At 39.3% G+C, this 18537-nt stretch overlaps 1 protein-coding gene and 5 non-coding genes across 8 annotated transcripts; 5 read left to right on the forward strand and 1 right to left on the reverse strand.

Annotated features, from left to right (window-relative positions):
• Positions 1 to 1159: 1159 nt before the first annotated feature.
• Positions 1160 to 18457, reverse strand: parvb (parvin, beta). Of its 3 annotated transcripts, XM_086028815.1 has the most exons (14): positions 16242 to 16259; positions 13819 to 13876; positions 12169 to 12258; positions 10416 to 10486; positions 10028 to 10130; positions 9275 to 9415; positions 6733 to 6848; positions 6579 to 6637; positions 6015 to 6034; positions 5365 to 5426; positions 5210 to 5278; positions 4463 to 4564; positions 4294 to 4366; positions 1160 to 2500 (listed from the first exon to the last, which is right to left on the reverse strand). In XM_086028815.1, exons 2-14 carry the CDS (start codon positions 13856 to 13858, stop codon positions 2424 to 2426), a joined length of 1023 nt encoding a protein of 340 aa, XP_085884941.1. In that variant the 5' UTR covers positions 13859 to 13876; positions 16242 to 16259; the 3' UTR covers positions 1160 to 2423. The 3 variants fall into 3 exon arrangements, with proteins under 3 accessions (XP_085884941.1, XP_085884939.1, XP_085884940.1); XM_086028813.1 differs by lacking the exons at positions 13819 to 13876; positions 16242 to 16259 and adding an exon at positions 18173 to 18457; XM_086028814.1 differs by lacking the exon at positions 16242 to 16259 and having other exon boundaries at positions 13819 to 13981.
• On the forward strand, positions 7831 to 7902 carry trnag-ucc (transfer RNA glycine (anticodon UCC)). The gene has a single exon. It is a non-coding gene; the product is annotated as a tRNA-Gly (tRNA).
• trnag-ucc (transfer RNA glycine (anticodon UCC)) lies at positions 8081 to 8152 on the forward strand. Its single transcript has one exon. It is a non-coding gene; the product is annotated as a tRNA-Gly (tRNA).
• On the forward strand, positions 8342 to 8413 carry trnag-ucc (transfer RNA glycine (anticodon UCC)). Its single transcript has one exon. It is a non-coding gene; the product is annotated as a tRNA-Gly (tRNA).
• On the forward strand, positions 8596 to 8667 carry trnag-ucc (transfer RNA glycine (anticodon UCC)). Its single transcript has one exon. It is a non-coding gene; the product is annotated as a tRNA-Gly (tRNA).
• trnag-ucc (transfer RNA glycine (anticodon UCC)) lies at positions 8884 to 8955 on the forward strand. The gene has a single exon. It is a non-coding gene; the product is annotated as a tRNA-Gly (tRNA).
• Positions 18458 to 18537: the final 80 nt, after the last annotated feature.

Here is an 18537-nt window from a genome sequence, read left to right on the forward strand (position 1 = left end):
TGTCACTCTGGTGATTCCTGACAGTGCCTTGACTCATCTCCCCGTTCAATAATTCAGCCAAGCGTCAGAAAGCGCAGCTTGTCATGCACAAATCTTCCCAGTGGCACCAGCAGGCGAGGTCTGCACACGGTGGGTGGTGGGCGGAGGGGGGGGGGGGGGGTGAAGCAGAGGTCTCCAGGCCTCCTCTCGGCACTCGTCTGAAAGGTCAGTCGATAGCAGGCCTCGCTGAGTGCGGCCCAGCTGGGGCGGCCGCTGCGCTTAAAAGGCAACGAAACGCAAAAGGGGAGACGAAGGCAATCGTGTTGGGTGACGCCCAGCCAGTTTTCAAAACAATCAGTCAGAGGACGTTGCTGCCAAAGCCAGCCCGCGTCTACAACCAAATGATTCTGCAAGTTAGCACTGGCCATCTGTTTAGCATAACACGGTTCAAATTTGCTAGCAATCGGACAAAAATCTTGAGGAGTTTGTCTTTCAGCGAGCAATGGGGATGGACAAAATGTCCCTAAACTGGCTCTTTCAAATCAAAATGGCCGTCATCAAATTTTGCCGGCATTTACTCGGAAACCAAGTTCTTCGCCATGCCCCGCCCGCACACAATGTCAAACAGTTTGTCTTTGATCAACCTATGGAAATGGACAAAATGTCTAACTCTATTTTAAAACCCTACTTTAACACACTAACTCTAGTTTCAAACGCTAACCTTAGTTTAAGAGACTATTATGAAACCCTAACCCTCCTTTGAAACCCTGACCCTAGTTTAAAACCCTACTTTGAAACCCTAACGCTAGTTTAAAACCCTTCTTTGAAACCCCATCCAAGTTTAAAACCCTACTTTTGACACACTAACCCTATTTTGAAACTCGAACCCTAGTTTCAAATCCAAATTTGAAACAGTAACTATAGTTTGAAACCATAATTTGAAAACCTAATCCCAGTTTGAAACCCTACTTTTAAGACCTAATCTCTGTATGAAACCCTAACCTCCTGTGTCTCAAATAACACCAATTTCCGATTTTATCTGTTCTATTCTTGTATGCTTGATGACCCTCATTGGTGGTACCATAAAAAGCCAAAGAAAAAGCAAAACATAGGACCACTGAGAACTATTAAAATAAATTGTAGCTCAGCCTTTCTTAATTTTACAAAGACAAAGTTAAACTCCACTCATAAATTTGTTATTTATTTGTTATAATGTAAATTGTCAAATACATTTCAATTAATAAAAAAAAAAAAGGCAGATAATTATCAGCTCTGAGCTCTCATAAAGTGGACCCTTAGAAATAATTACGTGAATATAAGCAAAAAGATGTGGGAAAGTATGTGAGACTCTTCACATTGTCCAAGAAATTCAAAATGTAAGCATTCTGCCTAAACATTAAAATAAAAATACAGCTAAATTTGGCAATCTTAAAACTGCTATTAAAGACCTAATGCTAAAGCTAGTTAGCATTGCTACAACAAGCTCTGTTGTTCCGTTTACCCGGATATACATTGCATTGGGAATGAAACAAAAACAACTATACAATCGTTTCAGTTGAGTAGTTTTTGGGTGATTTCATAGCAGAGTGATGATGTCGCAGTCAGGATTGTGAAAACGTACCGAAAAAGTTTTGCTAAAATTTGTTGACTTTAGATTAGCTCAGCAACAGCGAGTCACCTGTAACCTATATATTCAATTAATGAATTTGTTGGTTTTACCTGAAAATGCTAATTTCATGTTAGCGAGCCACCTGTATATTAAATTCTTTCTTTCTTTCTTTCTTTTTTTTCCCTCAAAGCTAGTTAGCTTGTCCTAGCATTAACTACATACATCAGTGACATTTTGACAACGTGAAATGATTCATTTAATGTTATGGAAAATTGACATTTTAAAAATGTGTACATAAGTAGCTTGCTCTCTAAAGTGCCCATCTACCCATTCAGTGTGAAATTAAACAACCAAATAAATCATGTCTGATTTGACGACGTGCTCATGCAACATTGTGAAATATGCTCTAAGAACGCCTCCATTTTTTTTTTTTAAATCCTCGGGGTATTTTTGTTCTTAAGACACATTTGAACTGTTTTAAATTGTGAAAAAAAAAAACTAAAATATGTATACTTTAATATCCACACAGAACACTTTCAGAAAGAATATGAAGCGATTTGGTAAACGTGAGCACTTTGCGTGTACATTGAATGCGTTTTCATGTTGACGTTCACAGTCAAGGCTGCGCATTCAAACACTTTTGCGACAGGAATAAATAAATACAATAGAGGAGATGTTTTGAGAAAAAAAAAAAAAAACAAGCATTCCCAATGGTCTCTGGCAACGGGACGACATAAGAGTCCTTGTTTGCCACCTCACACAATTACACGCACACACGCACACACTCACGCACACACACAGACGCGTCGCAGGCGTGTGTCGGAGATGCGAGCTGTCACTCGGAGTTCTTGTAATTGGTGAACAGGTTGTAGAGGACTCTTAGGGTGGACTTGAGGTTTAGGTTGACCACATCTGCACAAAAGGTAACAAAAGGTTTGTTCATTCATCAAGCAAAAAAAGAAAAGAAAAGAAAAAAAAATCTTTACCATTAAATTACAGCTCCTCAATTAATGCTGTACAAACAAACTAGGCCAACATAAGAATTGACTGATAATTACCATAAAATGCATTGAGATCGCATCCGCAAAGGATTATTTGCATATTGTTATTTTCTCTGCCAAACTAGGTCTTTGGAGATAAGTTGTCTTGTTGAATAACATTAGACTGGGCCGCATTTAGTATTCAAGGTTAAACACGAGTTGGTCACAAACAAACAAAAACAAAAAAAAAAACAAAAAAAAAATGATGCTGCGAGGGTAACAAAAAGATTAGAAAACAAATTAACTTGATCGTTTTCCAACATTATTTTGCCACTAGAAAGGCCCGTGTGGATCACAGTGAGCCGATGCGAGCGCCTGCTGATGATAACGTAATAAAACAAATGTATCGCTTCATCTTTCCATTCCAGCCACTGACTGAAATTGCCTTAATGGCACAAATTGTTGATTAACCTTTAAGTAGTCCATCCGTCATGACTATTAGATTACTTTTCAAGCTAATACCATTCTATCCTATAATGTGATCTCTTTATGTATATTGATGCATGACATGCTATGCTGATGGTTCATTAAATAAAAAAATAAATAAAATAAAAAAAAGCCACGGTGGTCGCTTTAAACATGACGCAAGGTTTCCCTCTAGTGGAAAGTAACAGCATTGCAATAACATACACTTGGCGGGTTCTCAGCCTAAACCTCAAAAAAGATGAATTTATACTGTTGCACAGTGGCGCGAAGCGTTCATTAAAATTGAGACAGAGGTTTTATTCTTTAAAAGTATTTTTAACATTTATTGTAAGTCACTGTAACATTATTTGAACAGTAAACACGGCACTTAACAAAAACAAGTGTACTTGATTAAACTAAAATGTACTCCACAAGAACATTAAATAAGAATTTTAACTGCAAACAAAACGTCTAGACTGATATGAAAAAAATAGCTGCTTAGCAGGAGAAGGAACATTATAATTATAGAGAAGGTTTTTTTTAAAGTAACAACAAATTATCCAAGTTAGAATAAAGTTGTAGAAAAGTTGCAATATTAGCAGAAAAAAAAAATGGTAACATGACAAGAAAAAGTCATAGTGTTACGAGAATGAAGTTGTAATAATCTAAGAAAAAAGTAAAGTCGTGCTAGCATGAGAAAAAAGTCCTAATGAGAATACATAATAGATTTGTAATGTTACAAGAATAAATTGTAATATGACGAGCTCAGTCAAGTAACTACAATAAAGTCACAATACTAGAAGAGTGAAATAATATTTTGAAAATAAATTTGTCATGAGACTCACTGCCATGTGATGAGAGTTGTCGGAACGCTAATCGAAAAGAAAGCCATAATCTATTTTAAAGGAAAATTGTCACAAGATGAAGAGTTACAACTTCCAGACAACTTGACAAGATGCTCAAAAGTCTTACGCACGTATAATTCAGACTTGTATTCACATAAACTTTGTATTTTAAGATACGATTTCAACTTCATTCCGCTCATTTGTATCAAAGTATGCCAACGCAATTTGCGATGAGTCTTTTCTCTGACATGTCACTTGTTGCTAGGCAGAATTCATGGAAAAAATGTTTGTGCCGACAGCTCCTTTGAAACAATTTGGGGCTCATTCTACAGAAAATGACTACGATAAAAGTTGATGAATATCAGCAATGTGTATTAAATATGAAAAGCCTTTTTGCGACATCTTTCATCGTTACCTTCTGGTCTGGCTTTGGGTTTTTTCAGGCCGCCGTCCTGCATGAGCTCAAATGCGAATGCCACATTGTGGACCTGAAAAAAATAAATTCGAAAAAAGCCATCTCAGATTGTGACACAATTCATAACGCACGATAATGACATCTTTATCTTTCATGATTGTCAAATCACCTTCTGGTCGAAGTTCTCCGGGGTGAGGAAGAAGTTGTACAGAGGCACAAAGTAGTCCTCCAACAGCCCCATCAAGAGGATCAGGTAAACTCCATCAGAAAACTGAACACAATATTACACCATAATAATAATAATATTAATAATAATGATACGGATACAGTACTGCCTTGATTTAATTTGTTTTGTGAAAATTCTTAACTCAAAACATTCATTTAGCAAATTGTCTTTCCCCATTGAAATGAATGGAAATGCCATTAATCTACCCCAAAAGACGTTTTTTTGCGTTTTTTTTTGTTGTTTTTTTTGTTATAAGAAAAATAGTAGTCCCCAGTATTGTACTTGATAAAATTGACAGTAATAACATACTTAAATAGAATGCAAAGAATTAAAGCGTTCAAGGGGCATTGTGCTGCTCATTCCGATGTGCGCACCCTGGCCACCGGGGGGCATTATAATACTCATAAACATAACGCACAGATTTGATGAAGCACAGAGGAAGACCATCTTAACTAAGCTGCAGTAATAATGGTTGTTTTTGCTTTAGTCACAGAGAATAAAGAATATATCCCTGAGTATTGTTTTATGCTCTGTCTGCTTGTGTTCAAATATAAGTTGTTTCAAAGTTTATAATTGGCATTTTACATTGTGTGTTAGCAATAAGCTAGCAGACATCCGTAAGACAAAGATACCGCCCCGTGGATACATTTACGTGTGATTCTCTCGTGCGTGTTGATAAACGTTGAATACCTGAGATTCCAGCTCGGTGACTTCCAGGTTCAACTTGTTCAAGTGTTTGTTCACAAAGGTGATGAGCGACTAGTGACAGCAATAGGATCATTTGATGAACAATTCAGAAAGAGGCTGAATTTTCAATGGTTCCATTGGGAAAATACTTTTCTTACCGTTTTGACCACATTGAGTTTGTCAGGCGCGTGATCCAGAAGTGTGTCAAAAGCATCTCTTTCTGTTGAAACAAACAAACAAACTCATTTTTATTTATCCGGGTGTCTGAGAACAGATGGAATTAAGAACAGATTCTTATTTGCAATACCAGCCGGGCTAAAGAGAGATATGAGTAGGACAAGCCGGTTTTATTTATCACATACATTTGTGGAAAAACTTCAAATGTGTTCTTGCTGCTCATTTGAACCTTTAAAATGTAAAGTTAGTTTCGTAGTTTTTTAAAGGTATTCTTTATTTTTCCTTGAGATGCTGCGCCTTACTGGAATATTGGCTATATTTATGCTAACTTGAGCTAATCCTAACGTTAGCCTACGCTAGCATGTTTTTTTCTTTATTTTTCTGAAGCTGCTACGCTGATTTGGCAAATTGTGTCGTTGCATATAGTTCGAGGCTTTTTGTCCAAAAAAGCTTCTCACCTACAAAAGTAAATATTGTATTTGTTTTTACTGTGTAATGGCAAATTCAACATACATGGTGCATCGCGATGAATTAGGATGTTAGAAAAGTTCACTAATTTCAGCAATTCAATTCAAAAGTTGAAACTCATATATAGAACAATAAAATATATATAGAAACAACAAATACTTACCAAATCTTCCCATCATCATTCTGGAAAGCAAACAGAGCCAAAAACAAATCAGTTTGCTACGTATATTAATGCAAGCTCGCGAATACTGTGGTACCTCAACTTACGAGTGATCGCTCAGGCAATTTTTGGTCTTGAGTGGTGAGCGCTAACTTTTTTTTTAGTTTTTTTTGTGAGCGCTAACTACTCTATGGCGGCAGGGAACTTTACAACCAACAGCAGTTTGGCAGATGGTGAATATTTTTGAAAAAGAAATTGCCACTCTCAGCTGAAGTTTACTGTCAAACTAAACACAAAACTAAGAGAAGTACAGAAGTCGTGTATTCAATCACTGCATATTAGCTTTGTCTGACAAAAGTCGACTAGCTTAATGCTAACACAAATTTCAAAACAAAGTAGATACAATACTATCCAACTTGTATTTATATAGCTGTTTAACTCTTTACGGTGAAATAAATTAAAATACTATAATAGTATAGCGTGCTATTTTTCTTGTGAAACCATATTACAAAAACGCCATGTTTTTGCGACGCAGGAACGATACAAAGATGAGAAAGGAGCGCTCACTCTGTGGTGCTGGTCAGCTCCTTGTTGACAAGGGCAGTCTGCAGGATGCCTTCTCGCTTCTGCTCAAACAACAACAACAACAACAGCAGCAGCGGGTGAGTAGTGAAGTCGTAAGAACGTCACGTAAGAACGTCACCTCAGTAGCACGCCTCACCTTGACCACCACCACCTTGACGGAGACGTGCTCGGGCAGCCTGATGGCCGCCTGGAAGTGCATGGCCAGAGACACCAGCAGGTACACGATGGCCACCAGGTTCTTGCAGTGGATGGCTGAGAAAAACGTTCACACTGAATATATACGGAAAAGGAACTACTAATATGTTGCTTGCCGTATGTACAGGAAGGCAAAAAAAAACAACAAAAAAACACAATATTGGATCAAAACGGAGCAATATTTGAATTGTAGGTTATACTGTATTGCAGTAAGCATGTCATAATGCTTTGCTGGATGGAGAATTTATACTGGATAAAATCTTTTTCAGCTATTGTTGTATAACTCTAGTTATCATGGAAAAAAGTCACATTTCACATTCAGAAAACGATATTAATTTTTACAATTTGAATGAAATAAGTCTGAAAGATTTCGATTTTAAGACTTATTTCGTTTAAAATAGTATATCATGTATGTAACAGTCATAAGTCAAGTCAAAATTAATACTTGACACTGTTAGTGTAATTTATAATTATTTTGATTAATTGTGTAATTGATGCGTTATATTGCAATTCTTTTAATTTATGGAAAAAAAGCAATGTGTCCGTTAATTCACATTTCTAAGAAATACAGAATTACATTTTTCACCGTCACTTTAAGGTAAATACAAATGCTTGGCTAACGATAGATGATAGAAGTATGCATTACAGGGTGATTGTTACTGTCTTATCATTATCATACTAAACACAGGATCTAATAATAAAGTGAAATGTATACACATAACATTTTCTCCATGTGACTATAAAACAAACACATCGTCTAATTAAGTGAAAAGATAAACATGCAGTAAAGTCAGTGGGCTTTGTTTTTATGTAAATAAAAAAAAAAAACAATGAATGCAAATGCAAACAAATGTGTACATATTTTAGTTTTTTCTCCACATTTTGCTGTCAATTCAGTTATTCTTGCTTGCTTTGCAAAGGCTGGATTCAATTGTGTAAGTGTACCTAATGAAGTGTCTGGAGTGACGTGGCAGCTTCAGGAATGCTGCAGTGCAGACTTTCCCTCTACTGCAACATTCCACAAACTCTCACACACACAGCGTTGGTGGTATAGTGGTGAGCATAGCTGCCTTCCAAGCAGTTGACCCGGGTTCGATTCCCGGCCAACGCATGTGCTTTTTTTTTTTTCTCCCCCCCGGACAACTCCCCCCAAAAACATTTTCATTTGGCACCATTTCATTTGTGAGGATTTTTGGTTTGTATGTCTTTGTGCATGCCGATGAATTCGACGGTACCTAATGAAGTGACTGGTGCGTGTGTTTTCAATTTTCCACACTTGCACACAAGCAGCGTTGGTGGTATAGTGGTGAGCATAGCTGCCTTCCAAGCAGTTGACCCGGGTTCGATTCCCGGCCAACGCATGTGCTTTTTTTTTTTTCCCCCTGGACAATTCCCCCCAAAACATTATTTGGTACGAGTATATGATTTCATTTTATTTGTCAGGATTTTTGGTTTGTTTGTCTTTGTGCATGCCGATGAATTAGTTGGTAGTGTACCTAATGAAGTGACTGGTGCGTGTGTTTTCAATTCTCCACACTTGCACACAAGCAGCGTTGGTGGTATAGTGGTGAGCATAGCTGCCTTCCAAGCAGTTGGCCCGGGTTCGATTCCCGGCCAACGCATGTGGGGTTTTTTTTCCCCCGGGCAATTAACACCAAAACATTATTTGGTACGAGTATATGATTTCATTTTATTTGTCAGGATTTTTGGTTTGTTTGTCTTTGTGCATGCCGATGAATTAGTTGGTAACTTAATGAAGTGACTGGTGAGTGTGTTTTCAATTTTCCACACTTCCACATAAGCAGCGTTGGTGGTATAGTGGTGAGCATAGCTGCCTTCCAAGCAGTTGACCCGGGTTCGATTCCCGGCCAACGCATGTGCTTTTTTTTTTTTTCCCCGGACAATTCCCCCCAAAACATTATTTGGTACGAGTATATGATTTCATTTTATTTGTCAGGATTTTTGGTTTGTTTGTCCTTGTGCATGCCGATGAATTAGATGGTAAAGGTGTACCTAATGAAGTGACTGTTGTGTACGTGGCTTGAGGCATGCTGCAGACTCTTTTGCGACATTCCACACATGCAGAGCAACGGCGTTGGTGGTATAGTGGTGAGCATAGCTGCCTTCCAAGCAGTTGACCCGGGTTCGATTCCCGGCCAACGCAAGTGCTTTTTTACTATCACTATATTATTTAATTTCATTAGTCAGGATTTCTGGTTTGTATCTTTGTGGATGGAGATGAATGAATTAGATGGTAAAGGTCGGGATGTTCCGATCAGGGTTTTATGACACCAATACCGATCATCCATGAGTGATATCGGCCGATACCGATTATGATTACATGGATCATCGGTATATTTTAAAATGATCACCCACAATGTGTCTCCCCGTGGCAATAATGTCGCTTATACTGCGCTGTGACAGCACGGCATCAGGGGACGGTGACGCAATCGTCCGGTCAGGAGGGAAATATGACAACTCACAGTCCACACTCCACTCGATGGACCAGCCGTGAGGATGCAGCAGCTCGTTTACGGCCTCCAGAACCGTCTGCAGCTTCTGCTTCTGGCCGATCTCCGACTGGGTCACCTCGGCCACGTTCAGCTTCCGACCCGACAGCTTTTCTGGCAGGAGGAGAACGACACTTCAAATTGATATTCGGTGACAATAAGATCGGCTTTATTAGTCCCACATTCTCTCCGTCGATCAAAAGACGAAATGGAATTCTATGACCCAGTTTAATAACCAGATCAGAAATATTACCAGACAGTGAAAATGAAGACAGTTTTAAACTTACAAGAACATTTTTTATGGTGGAACCAAAAACCAAATCTTTTTTTTTTTTTTTTTGCTCAATAGCTTATGCATTGGCCGGGAAATTACAATTTCACAAGAGGAAAGTCATAATACTACTAGGAAAAAGTCATTATTTAATTTATCATTATAAAAAAATATTAGGAGGATAAAGTTGTGCTAGTAAAAAATAAAACTATTTTTTAGAGGAAATAAAGCCATTAATTACAAGAAAAAAGTCATAATATTACAAAAATAGTCCTAACATTACACATAAAAGTTGTAATTTTGTGAAATGAATTGTATAAGCAATTTTAATGAGAAAAAAAAATGTCATTACTCAATGTCTTTGATTAGATTAGCAGTGACGCATAATGGACACTGGGGGGAGCCCACGAGCGCAAACGAGTCAACACCAGTTGCTGGCTTGCTCAGTGACTGACCAAAAAGCTTCTGCAGCACTTGTCCGTCATAGCAGTCCTCCTCCAGGTCTTTCACGATGATCCTGTCCTCCTCCAGCTCGCTGTTGATCCAGTCAATCAGCACCTGCACACATGTGCGGTGGATAGAAAAAGTCTACACACCCCTGTTCAAATGACAGGCTTGTGTGATGCAAAAAAAAAATTTTTTAAAATGGGGCAACCATTTCAAGCGCCACTTGGATTAACCCCCCCAACAGTTCAGATGTTCTAGTAACCTTTTTCCTGACATTTCTTTTGTTTTCTGGCTTGTCGGGCAAGCAGTGACTGCTATTTTGAACTGTTCATAATTCCCTTTTTATACCCACAGTGCATCAACACACTTCCAAAGTCTTTCTTATTGAATGGTTACCCTCAGCAAATCTTTAAACTTGGGGTCATCCCGCGACGTCGGGTCCAGCATGATCCTCTCGGCGTTCTCCTCTGGCAAGACAAGGTGAGAAGAGGCTTTTAAAGTGCAGTTTTTTTTTTCAACTCCTCCCCTTCACACTTGTCGAGTGCGGACATGTCTTAAATCCCTGGTGAGGATGAAGAATTGCGAGGCGTTAAAAACGTCAAGAGCCATTTTGGCTGTGAGGGGAGAAAAAAAAGCGCAGCATCTTCTTTTCATTTCCTGCTCCTCCACTTTCACCGCCACCTCCTCATCGATCATGAGCTCCTCTCTGACCTCGCACAGTTCAGCTTAAATGAACTCTAAGTTGTCAAGCTCAGCTTGATGAAGGCATTCACGCATATTTCAGTTGAATAAATGAATGGGTGTAGTCGAGCATCCTGTTTATTCAGATTTTAAAATAGGATTCCCCAAAGGGGAAAAAAATAGTAATAAATAAATGGATTTTTAACATTATTGAAAGCCACTGTAACATTATGCGCAGTTTGAACGTTACCACTGTGCTTATAGGAAAGCAAAAAAAAAAAAAAAACCCTACTCAAATAATGTTTGAATTAAAAAAGTATTGCACCTAAAATTCAATGAAAAACGGTAAATAAATGTTTTTAAAAAACGCATTTGTAAAATATTATATGCAACTGTGTATTTAAAAGTTATTTAAAAGTTGAATATAAAAAAAATAATATACATTTTAAGTGATGATTTTAAGTGATGATTTAAGTAAAATGTTGGTCTGTTTGGCTATTTGCCAAATAGTCTTAAAATAGAAAAAAAAAGATATGATTGATATTACATGAATAAAAACAATGCCACAAGAATAAAATCACAATATGAGGATAAAGTTGTCATAGTCATAATATTACAAGAATAAGATCGTAATGTTAGGAGAATAAAGTCATAACGTTACAAAAATAAAGCCTTCATGCCATGAAAGTAGTGTTGTAAGTTTACAAGAAAAAAACAACAATCATAGAGTAGTAACATTACAAAAATAAAATCAGAATGTTTTGAAATAAAGTCGTAATGTTGCGAGAATAAGGGTGTAATATTGCCAGGATAACGTCATAATATTATGAGAATAAGGTTGATATAATCTAAAAATAAAGTTGTAATATCGTCCAAGAAGATGGAATGTTACAAGAATAAAGTCACAATATTACGCGACTAAAATCGGAATAGTAGGCGATAAAAGGTGGAAATAAACCGTATTTTCCGGACTATAAGGCGCTACTTTTTTCCTCGGTTTTGAACCATGCGCCTTAAATAAAGGTGCGGCTAGTCTGTGGATTTTTCTTCCACCGCTAGGGGCGCTCTTGCCGGAATTACAATACAAGAAAACACAATTGCTTTTAAAAGGATGTGACTGCAGGTGGAGGAGTTCAACAGGCGAGGGCGCTATGCACTAGGTTAGGAATTAGGTGGTATGCGGAAGTGGTGGACGTTAACTGACAAACTGGAGTGGCAGCGGGCAGTGAAATGAAGATAAGTCCTGATTATTATCTCTTGGTTCTGTTCCGCTTTAATCAGCAAAGTCGCTGCCGTGTTAAAAGGCACTTGGTTCTGTTCCGCTTTAATCAGCAAAGTCGCTGCCGTGTTAAAAGGCACTGTTAGGAAAGAATCTGTTCAGGTACGTACGTGTGCATTTACAGTTTTTTCATTTTTTTTTGTGATGTGATGATTCAAGTTAGAAGCAGAAGTAAGGAGAAGTTCCTACCCAGCAGAGTGTCCTCGGGATGGACGTCCGTCCCAGAGGGCAGCATTGGAGCGTTGATGGCATTTTTGCCTTCCTCGTGGAGGTCACTCACTAGTCGCACAAGAACACAACAGTCGGTCGTTTGATTGGTTGCTCAGAGCAAAACTTGTAACTGCCAACTCCCACTAGAAAAACCTGCCTGTGGCGTTTGACACAAAAATACATTTCAGAATCCAAATCTCTGGTGATTATGACGTAATTTTATTCATGTAATGTCAGGTTATAAGATAAACACTGATTCTGAACGGCTCCAGATGATGCTCAGGAGATATAAAAAGTCGACACACCCCTGTTCAAATTGCTGGGGGAATCTTTATGAAACTTTTGAGATCTTTTCAAGAGGGGCAGTAAAAATAAACAAATGACATCATGTGGTTGCACAAGTGTGCACACCCTCTGGGAATGTGGCTGGGTCCGGATTGGATTTATCACATTCAAACTCGTGTTAAATGGGCGTCAGGACGCACCTGCCACTATTTCAAGTGCTTCTGATTAATGCCTAATAAAGCTCAGATGTTCTAGAAGACTTTTCCTGCCTTTTTTTTTTTCTTTTTACCATTTAACATGCGTTTGAATGTGATTGGTCAATTCTGAACACAGCCCCAGCCGCAGCTATATTAGAGGGTGTTGCACATGTAAAACTAAATATCTCACTTGTTTATTTTCACTTGCCCTTTCAAAGAGATTTTTATGATACAGAGAGGTGAATGAAGTCCCCGTCTGCCATACTGGTCTTAAGTATATGTATATGTTCTTTATTTATATAGTTTGCTTTTTTGTGTGGCCTTTCTGATTATCAATAGACAGTTTTTCCATCTTTGTTCATCAATACGAATCCTTTTTTTTTTCTCATGTTATTGTCTTTGCTTCTGTTTTTTTTTTTTTTTTGTAGGAGGATTTTCAAAAACTGCTGCCAGAGAGAGACACTTGCTCACTTTTTCCACGGGCCACATGATTTTCCATCAACATCTTTATCTCTTCATGTTTCCTGTTTGGCCACAGAAACGACGACTTCGGCAAAAGAGCTAAAAATCGGGACGTTGAAGTGCAGCTGAAATGGAGGAAATAAATAGAAGTAAACCCGGCCGGGATTGAGAGATGATCAATATTAGCTTTGATTTTATGAGCCTGCATTTCAATTATCAGTTTCTGTAGAACACAAATGTGGTGGTATATTTAGAGTTTGCGAAAAAGAAAACGTTTCAATCGCTGTTTATAATGTAAAGCAATTGGCAACTTCAAAGCAGTAATTTACATTTACTCGAGGCGGAAGGCGTCCACAGCACATTTCCTATCCGATACTGCAGTCACTTTTAGCCTGGAATCTCCTCATGGATCGACATTTGGCTGCATAATTACAGAGCAGGATTGCTGTATTTCATCCTAATTGCGCCGCTTCCTCCCCCGTGGCCCATTTGCCAGAATTACGCCCACTTCACTGTCAAATACAACCTGCATCAAAGACCTCGACCGTGCGGCAAAATAAAGCCGAACGTCCACCTATGGACAGCAACTCAAATAAAAGTATATGCTCAGCGACAACACAAGCAGCGACGCATAATTTGCGAACCTGAGCCCGCTTGTCATTTACATAAAAGCTCATCAAAGTACCTGGTTTCTTCCTCTTGGTTCCACAAAGCAGCCCCGCCATGTCCCCACTTTTGAACTCCTGATGGAAACGAGTGCACAATGCAGTAAATGCATGCACACTATATTCAATGTGCGCGTCAATATGTGTGAGTGAGTGTGAGTAGCAGGAGAGGGGGCGTGTGTATTTCTGTCACAAACCTCCTCCCCACCTCAGAGGTCTAGTTACCGGAGATGTGTGTGTGTGTGTGTGTGTGTGTGTGGACAACAGTCGAAGAAGAATATCCAATGGAAGTTAGTATGACGTAATCATTGGAGATGATCACCAGTTGTCATGCGGATGTCCAAGAGCTGAGGCTGTCACTACTTTAATTTTGGTAGCTTTCGATTTCCTGTTTCGCTCCCGCTACCATTGACTTGATAGTCATTATAGAGGCCACTGTAATTTTTTTTTTTTTTTTATGAACAAAGGAGTTCAATGTCAATTCATGTTTTGATGGATTGGAAGCTAAAGCTACAGAGGCAACCAAGAAGAAAGGTTACAAATCTTGTTTGGTATAAGGACAAATAAGGCAAACTGAGAAAAAAAAATCGACTAAAATTGGAAATCGGATTTCTGGGGGCGGTGGGGGTGAGGTCAGGGTCAAAGCATATACGCTTGTAAAAGTTTGGGATGAAGATAAAGATGGCTGCCTTAGCTACTTAAGCTAGCTGCTGACTTGCTAGCTGCCATATGCTTGCCACTTGTGATCGATCAATAGATTACACAAATTAGTTATTGATATACTTCTGTACTCATGTGAAATTTGAAGCTTTAAAAATTAGATGTGTGCGGCCTGTACAGGCAATGAAGGTTTCATGAAGGCAGTTTGGACCGCAGAATTATTGCCAATTACTGTAGCTTAAAGATCCAGCATGTACAATGTAGCGCCATCTAGTGGTGAACTAATAGAAAGCAACGACCTAAGCTCGAAGTGTCTAAGTATCTAATTTTCTACACGTCACTGAAATACGGTCATCATATTTTAACCCCCCCCCCAAAAAAAATAACATAAAATGAAACATGCCCCCTTGACAAAAAACACACATTTTCTTCTCCAAGTCTAGCTGACTGTCGAACTCAGCATAAATGTCGTGTTTCAATGAGCCGCCAAATGAAGCCTTTAATATATCTTACTTGCAACAGGCAATCAATCAGGCAGTGACTCTATTACCGCTAACACAATTACGCTAATTCAATCCAGAGGAAAGCTGGCAACCCAGATAGAACATTGAATTTTTTTGCTGTCTTCCTTATATATATATATATATATATATATATATATATATATATATATATATAAAACAATACAAATGTATAGTGGCATAGGCCTGTAAGATTATATAAGCGCTACTGAGTAAGCCCAATACTGTTGTGTAGGTCCACAATATTTTACAATATTGTCCAACAATTTGAAGTATGGGACCCATCAATGGAAAGTGTAAGCTTTTCTACAATTGAGTTTACTATTCAAGGCCAATATGTGAGCAGCATGCAAAAAACAACAATGTAGCTAAAGTGAGATCCCATTAGAGCTCTTGGACAGGAGGGGGTGGGAGGCAGCTAACTGGGGGAGGATATAAATAAAGTGGCAGTATATGGAGGCGACAGACTGGCTCTTAAATATAGCGCGGGTTATTTACACCAGCACGGGACTGGGGAGGAACATAAGGCCAGAGATGACAGCAGGGCCCCCCCCCCGCCCCCCTGCATACTTAATGTCGAATGAGAATGCAATGGGGGAGGCGGGGCTAAATAGGGAAGACACAATGGAGAACTAAAACGGCTGAGTGAAAACTCAAAATTGTCCGTCGGTGGGAAATCGTGTTGATTTATGTACCCTGCGATTGGCTGGCGACCAGAGGATAAGCACAGCAGAAAAAATGCTGGATGTTTGTTTTAAATATGCCCCCTAGTGGCAGTGAGCAGAATAGGTGATCCAATTGGATTGTTTACTTAATAAGTGCAATTATTATTATTATTTTATAATATACACATAAAGTTGGGTGAAACACAAAAACATGGCGTAAGATGGCTACAAAGAGAATAAAGGAGATATTTGGAGAGGCTATTGATACTTGGCACTTTGCTTTCTAGCCGCAGGAAAATGAGAAATCATAAATATAGTCAAGTACTATTGTAAAACGCAATATATACTTTTTATATTGTATCGGTATGGCTTGGCGTTGCAGTGGCGGGTGGCTGGCTCTCGTTCTTTTTTTTTTGGGGGTGCGAAAGCTCATGAGAATTTTTGATCAGTTGTTACATCTGTGACATTGCGACACCACATATGCACCAGCGATTCACAGTTTGAATTTCAAAACTTGGTGGCTGACAACCGGCCATTCATAAAAAGCCGCACACAACGTAAACTATCAAAAAAATAGGTAGACAAAACACAACTTACTATTCGCAGTCATTCCGGAGCAAGTGAGCAAGGTTTAAGTCATACAAGTGAATGTCAAGTGCAAGATTACATAGTCAGGATGTGACCGCTCGTTCCTTATAAAGCAACTCATGGATGTGACAGACATTGACACTTTGGCCTTGTCACAAAAATGCACACTTCCTGTCAGTTTGTCACAAGTAACCCAAGAAAACTGCAGCAATCTGGGTCGTGCGAGAGAAAGTTTAGGTTTTCACAACTAAATTGTGTTCCAGCTAACTTGAACTCGACAAGGGGGCAAAAACAAGATGACAAAATGCTGACATGGAAAATGACTTTTCTGCAAAACGTTACGCAACCTTTTCCCGACGCAACTCATCGTTTGGGTGTTTCCTCTCGAGAATAAAATCACCACGCCCGACAGAAAAACCACAACAGCCTCAAGATGAGCCATTTTAAAACATTACCTTTAAGTTAATATGGTAGAAGCCCAAAGTAGAGTCAAGTGGCAGACTAGTATGGGTCCATGGGCACAAAACACATTATACTGTATTGTTGTATACAGGACAAGGTCCTTATAATTAACAAAAACTAACGAAGCAGGCAAACATACACGAACTTTCGGGATTCATTTTAAATGTATTTATTTCGGTATTGCTGTACGTCGACTGGATTCGAACCCACAACCTCTGCAATGTGAGGCGGACGAGCTAACCAGTCAGCCACAGTTCCATCGCTCTGAAAACTAACTGAATAAACTATTACAACACTGATACAGTATAGTACAGGGCAGGCCCATACTAGACTATAGACTCACAGTAGTTAATAGTAGTTTAATATTCCTATCTATTCAATAGTGTACTTTGCATCGGCCCATACAGGTGTCAAACTCAAGGCCCGGGGGCCAGATCCAGCCCACAACATCATTTTATGCGGCCCGCGAAGGCAAATCTCGTGTTGACATGCGGTCGACTGGTTAGCACGTCCGCCTCACAGTTCAGCGGTCGTGGGTTCGATCCCGGCCCCGGGCTCCCTGTGTGGAGTTTGCATGTTCTCCCCGTTCCTGCGTGGGTTTACTCCGGTTTCCTTCCACATTCCAAAAACATGCATGGTAAGTTGATTGGAGACTCTAAATTGCCCCTAGGTGTGATTGTGAGTGCGGTTGTTTGTTTGTCTCTGTGTGCCCTGCGATTGGCTGGCAACCGATTCAGGGTGTCTCCCGCCTACTGCCCGAAGACAGCTGGGTTAGGCTCCAGTACGCCCGCGACCCTTGTGAGGACAAGCGGTATCGATAATGAATGAATGAATATATATATATATAATTTTCTTTTTTGGGGGGGGGAGTTTCTGTTTGGGAAAATACATCAACGTATCCACACACACACTAAAATATTAGCAATGTGATTACGTCTATGTATTGTATTACCTATTATGTAACATCTAGCATAGGCCCATATTTTGGCAGTCCTTCGCCAACTTGTGGACCACCTTCAGTGATACACACACAGGCGTTAAATCTCACAGCTGTCTCTTTTACCCTCCCAACACACACACGCACCACACACGCACTAGCTCAAAATACGTTGAGACACAGACAAGTGTGTTTAAAATGTAAATAAGACCACATAAATACATTTATGGAGGCTTATTTGAACTTCCTCTTGCCTACATAGCTTTCCACTGTGCTTCTATTTATGTCTGTTACTCCACATCAAATGCGCGCGCAGCATACTTGGTCAGACGCATTGTTTGTGGTTACCAAAGAAACTAATTTAAATCTGGTTACTAAAGGAAACTCATTTAAATCTGACGTCATCAATACTGTGAACGAACCCGTATTTAATTGGAGTACCACGTGATTATAGCACTTATAAGCGCAAACGGAAAATAAAGCATGGTGTATTATTGAAATACAATAATAATAATAAAAAAAAATAAAATAAATGACTTACCTTCTTTGGCTTTTTTCCTGCGAACCAAAGTGCCCCCTAGTCTGCCCAGAAAAGACTCCTCCTTTTTGCTTTTGGCGGACTGCGAGCTGGCGGACATCTTTCACAAAAGTGCGTGTGTGTGACCGTGTGACCGTGCCTCTCTCACACACGTCTCACACGCAGACACACAAACACACACAATAGTGATGACAATCAGGGAACGGTGCCTGCAAACACGCCGGCCAAGTCAAGGGCAGACAGCCTGGGACGACGTACTGTGTGACTCACATGGACTAGTGCGTCAGTTCACAGCGACCCCCAACTGGCCGGATGTGGAACTACATCGCAGTTTGGCAAGAAGTTGAAGTCAACCGTATGCCTACATC

This window comes from Filicampus tigris, chromosome 4 (assembly GCF_054856515.1).
Source record: "Filicampus tigris isolate MCC_2025a chromosome 4, RoL_Ftig_1.0, whole genome shotgun sequence".
Taxonomy (NCBI): Eukaryota; Metazoa; Chordata; class Actinopteri; order Syngnathiformes; family Syngnathidae; genus Filicampus; species Filicampus tigris.

Bases quoted from the DNA above. Each gene is read 5' to 3' on its own strand.
- parvb (XM_086028813.1), bottom strand. From the start codon at position 18,269: ATGTCCGCCAGCTCGCAGTCCGCCAAAAGCAAAAAGGAGGAGTCTTTT. The intron at 10,131-10,415 runs GTAACCATTCAA...ACATGTGTGCAG, and splicing joins AGTTTAAAGATTTGCTGAGG to GTGCTGATTGACTGGATCAA. The intron at 5,427-6,014 runs GTAAGTATTTGT...TTGTTTCAACAG, and splicing joins AATGATGATGGGAAGATTTG to AAAGAGATGCTTTTGACACA.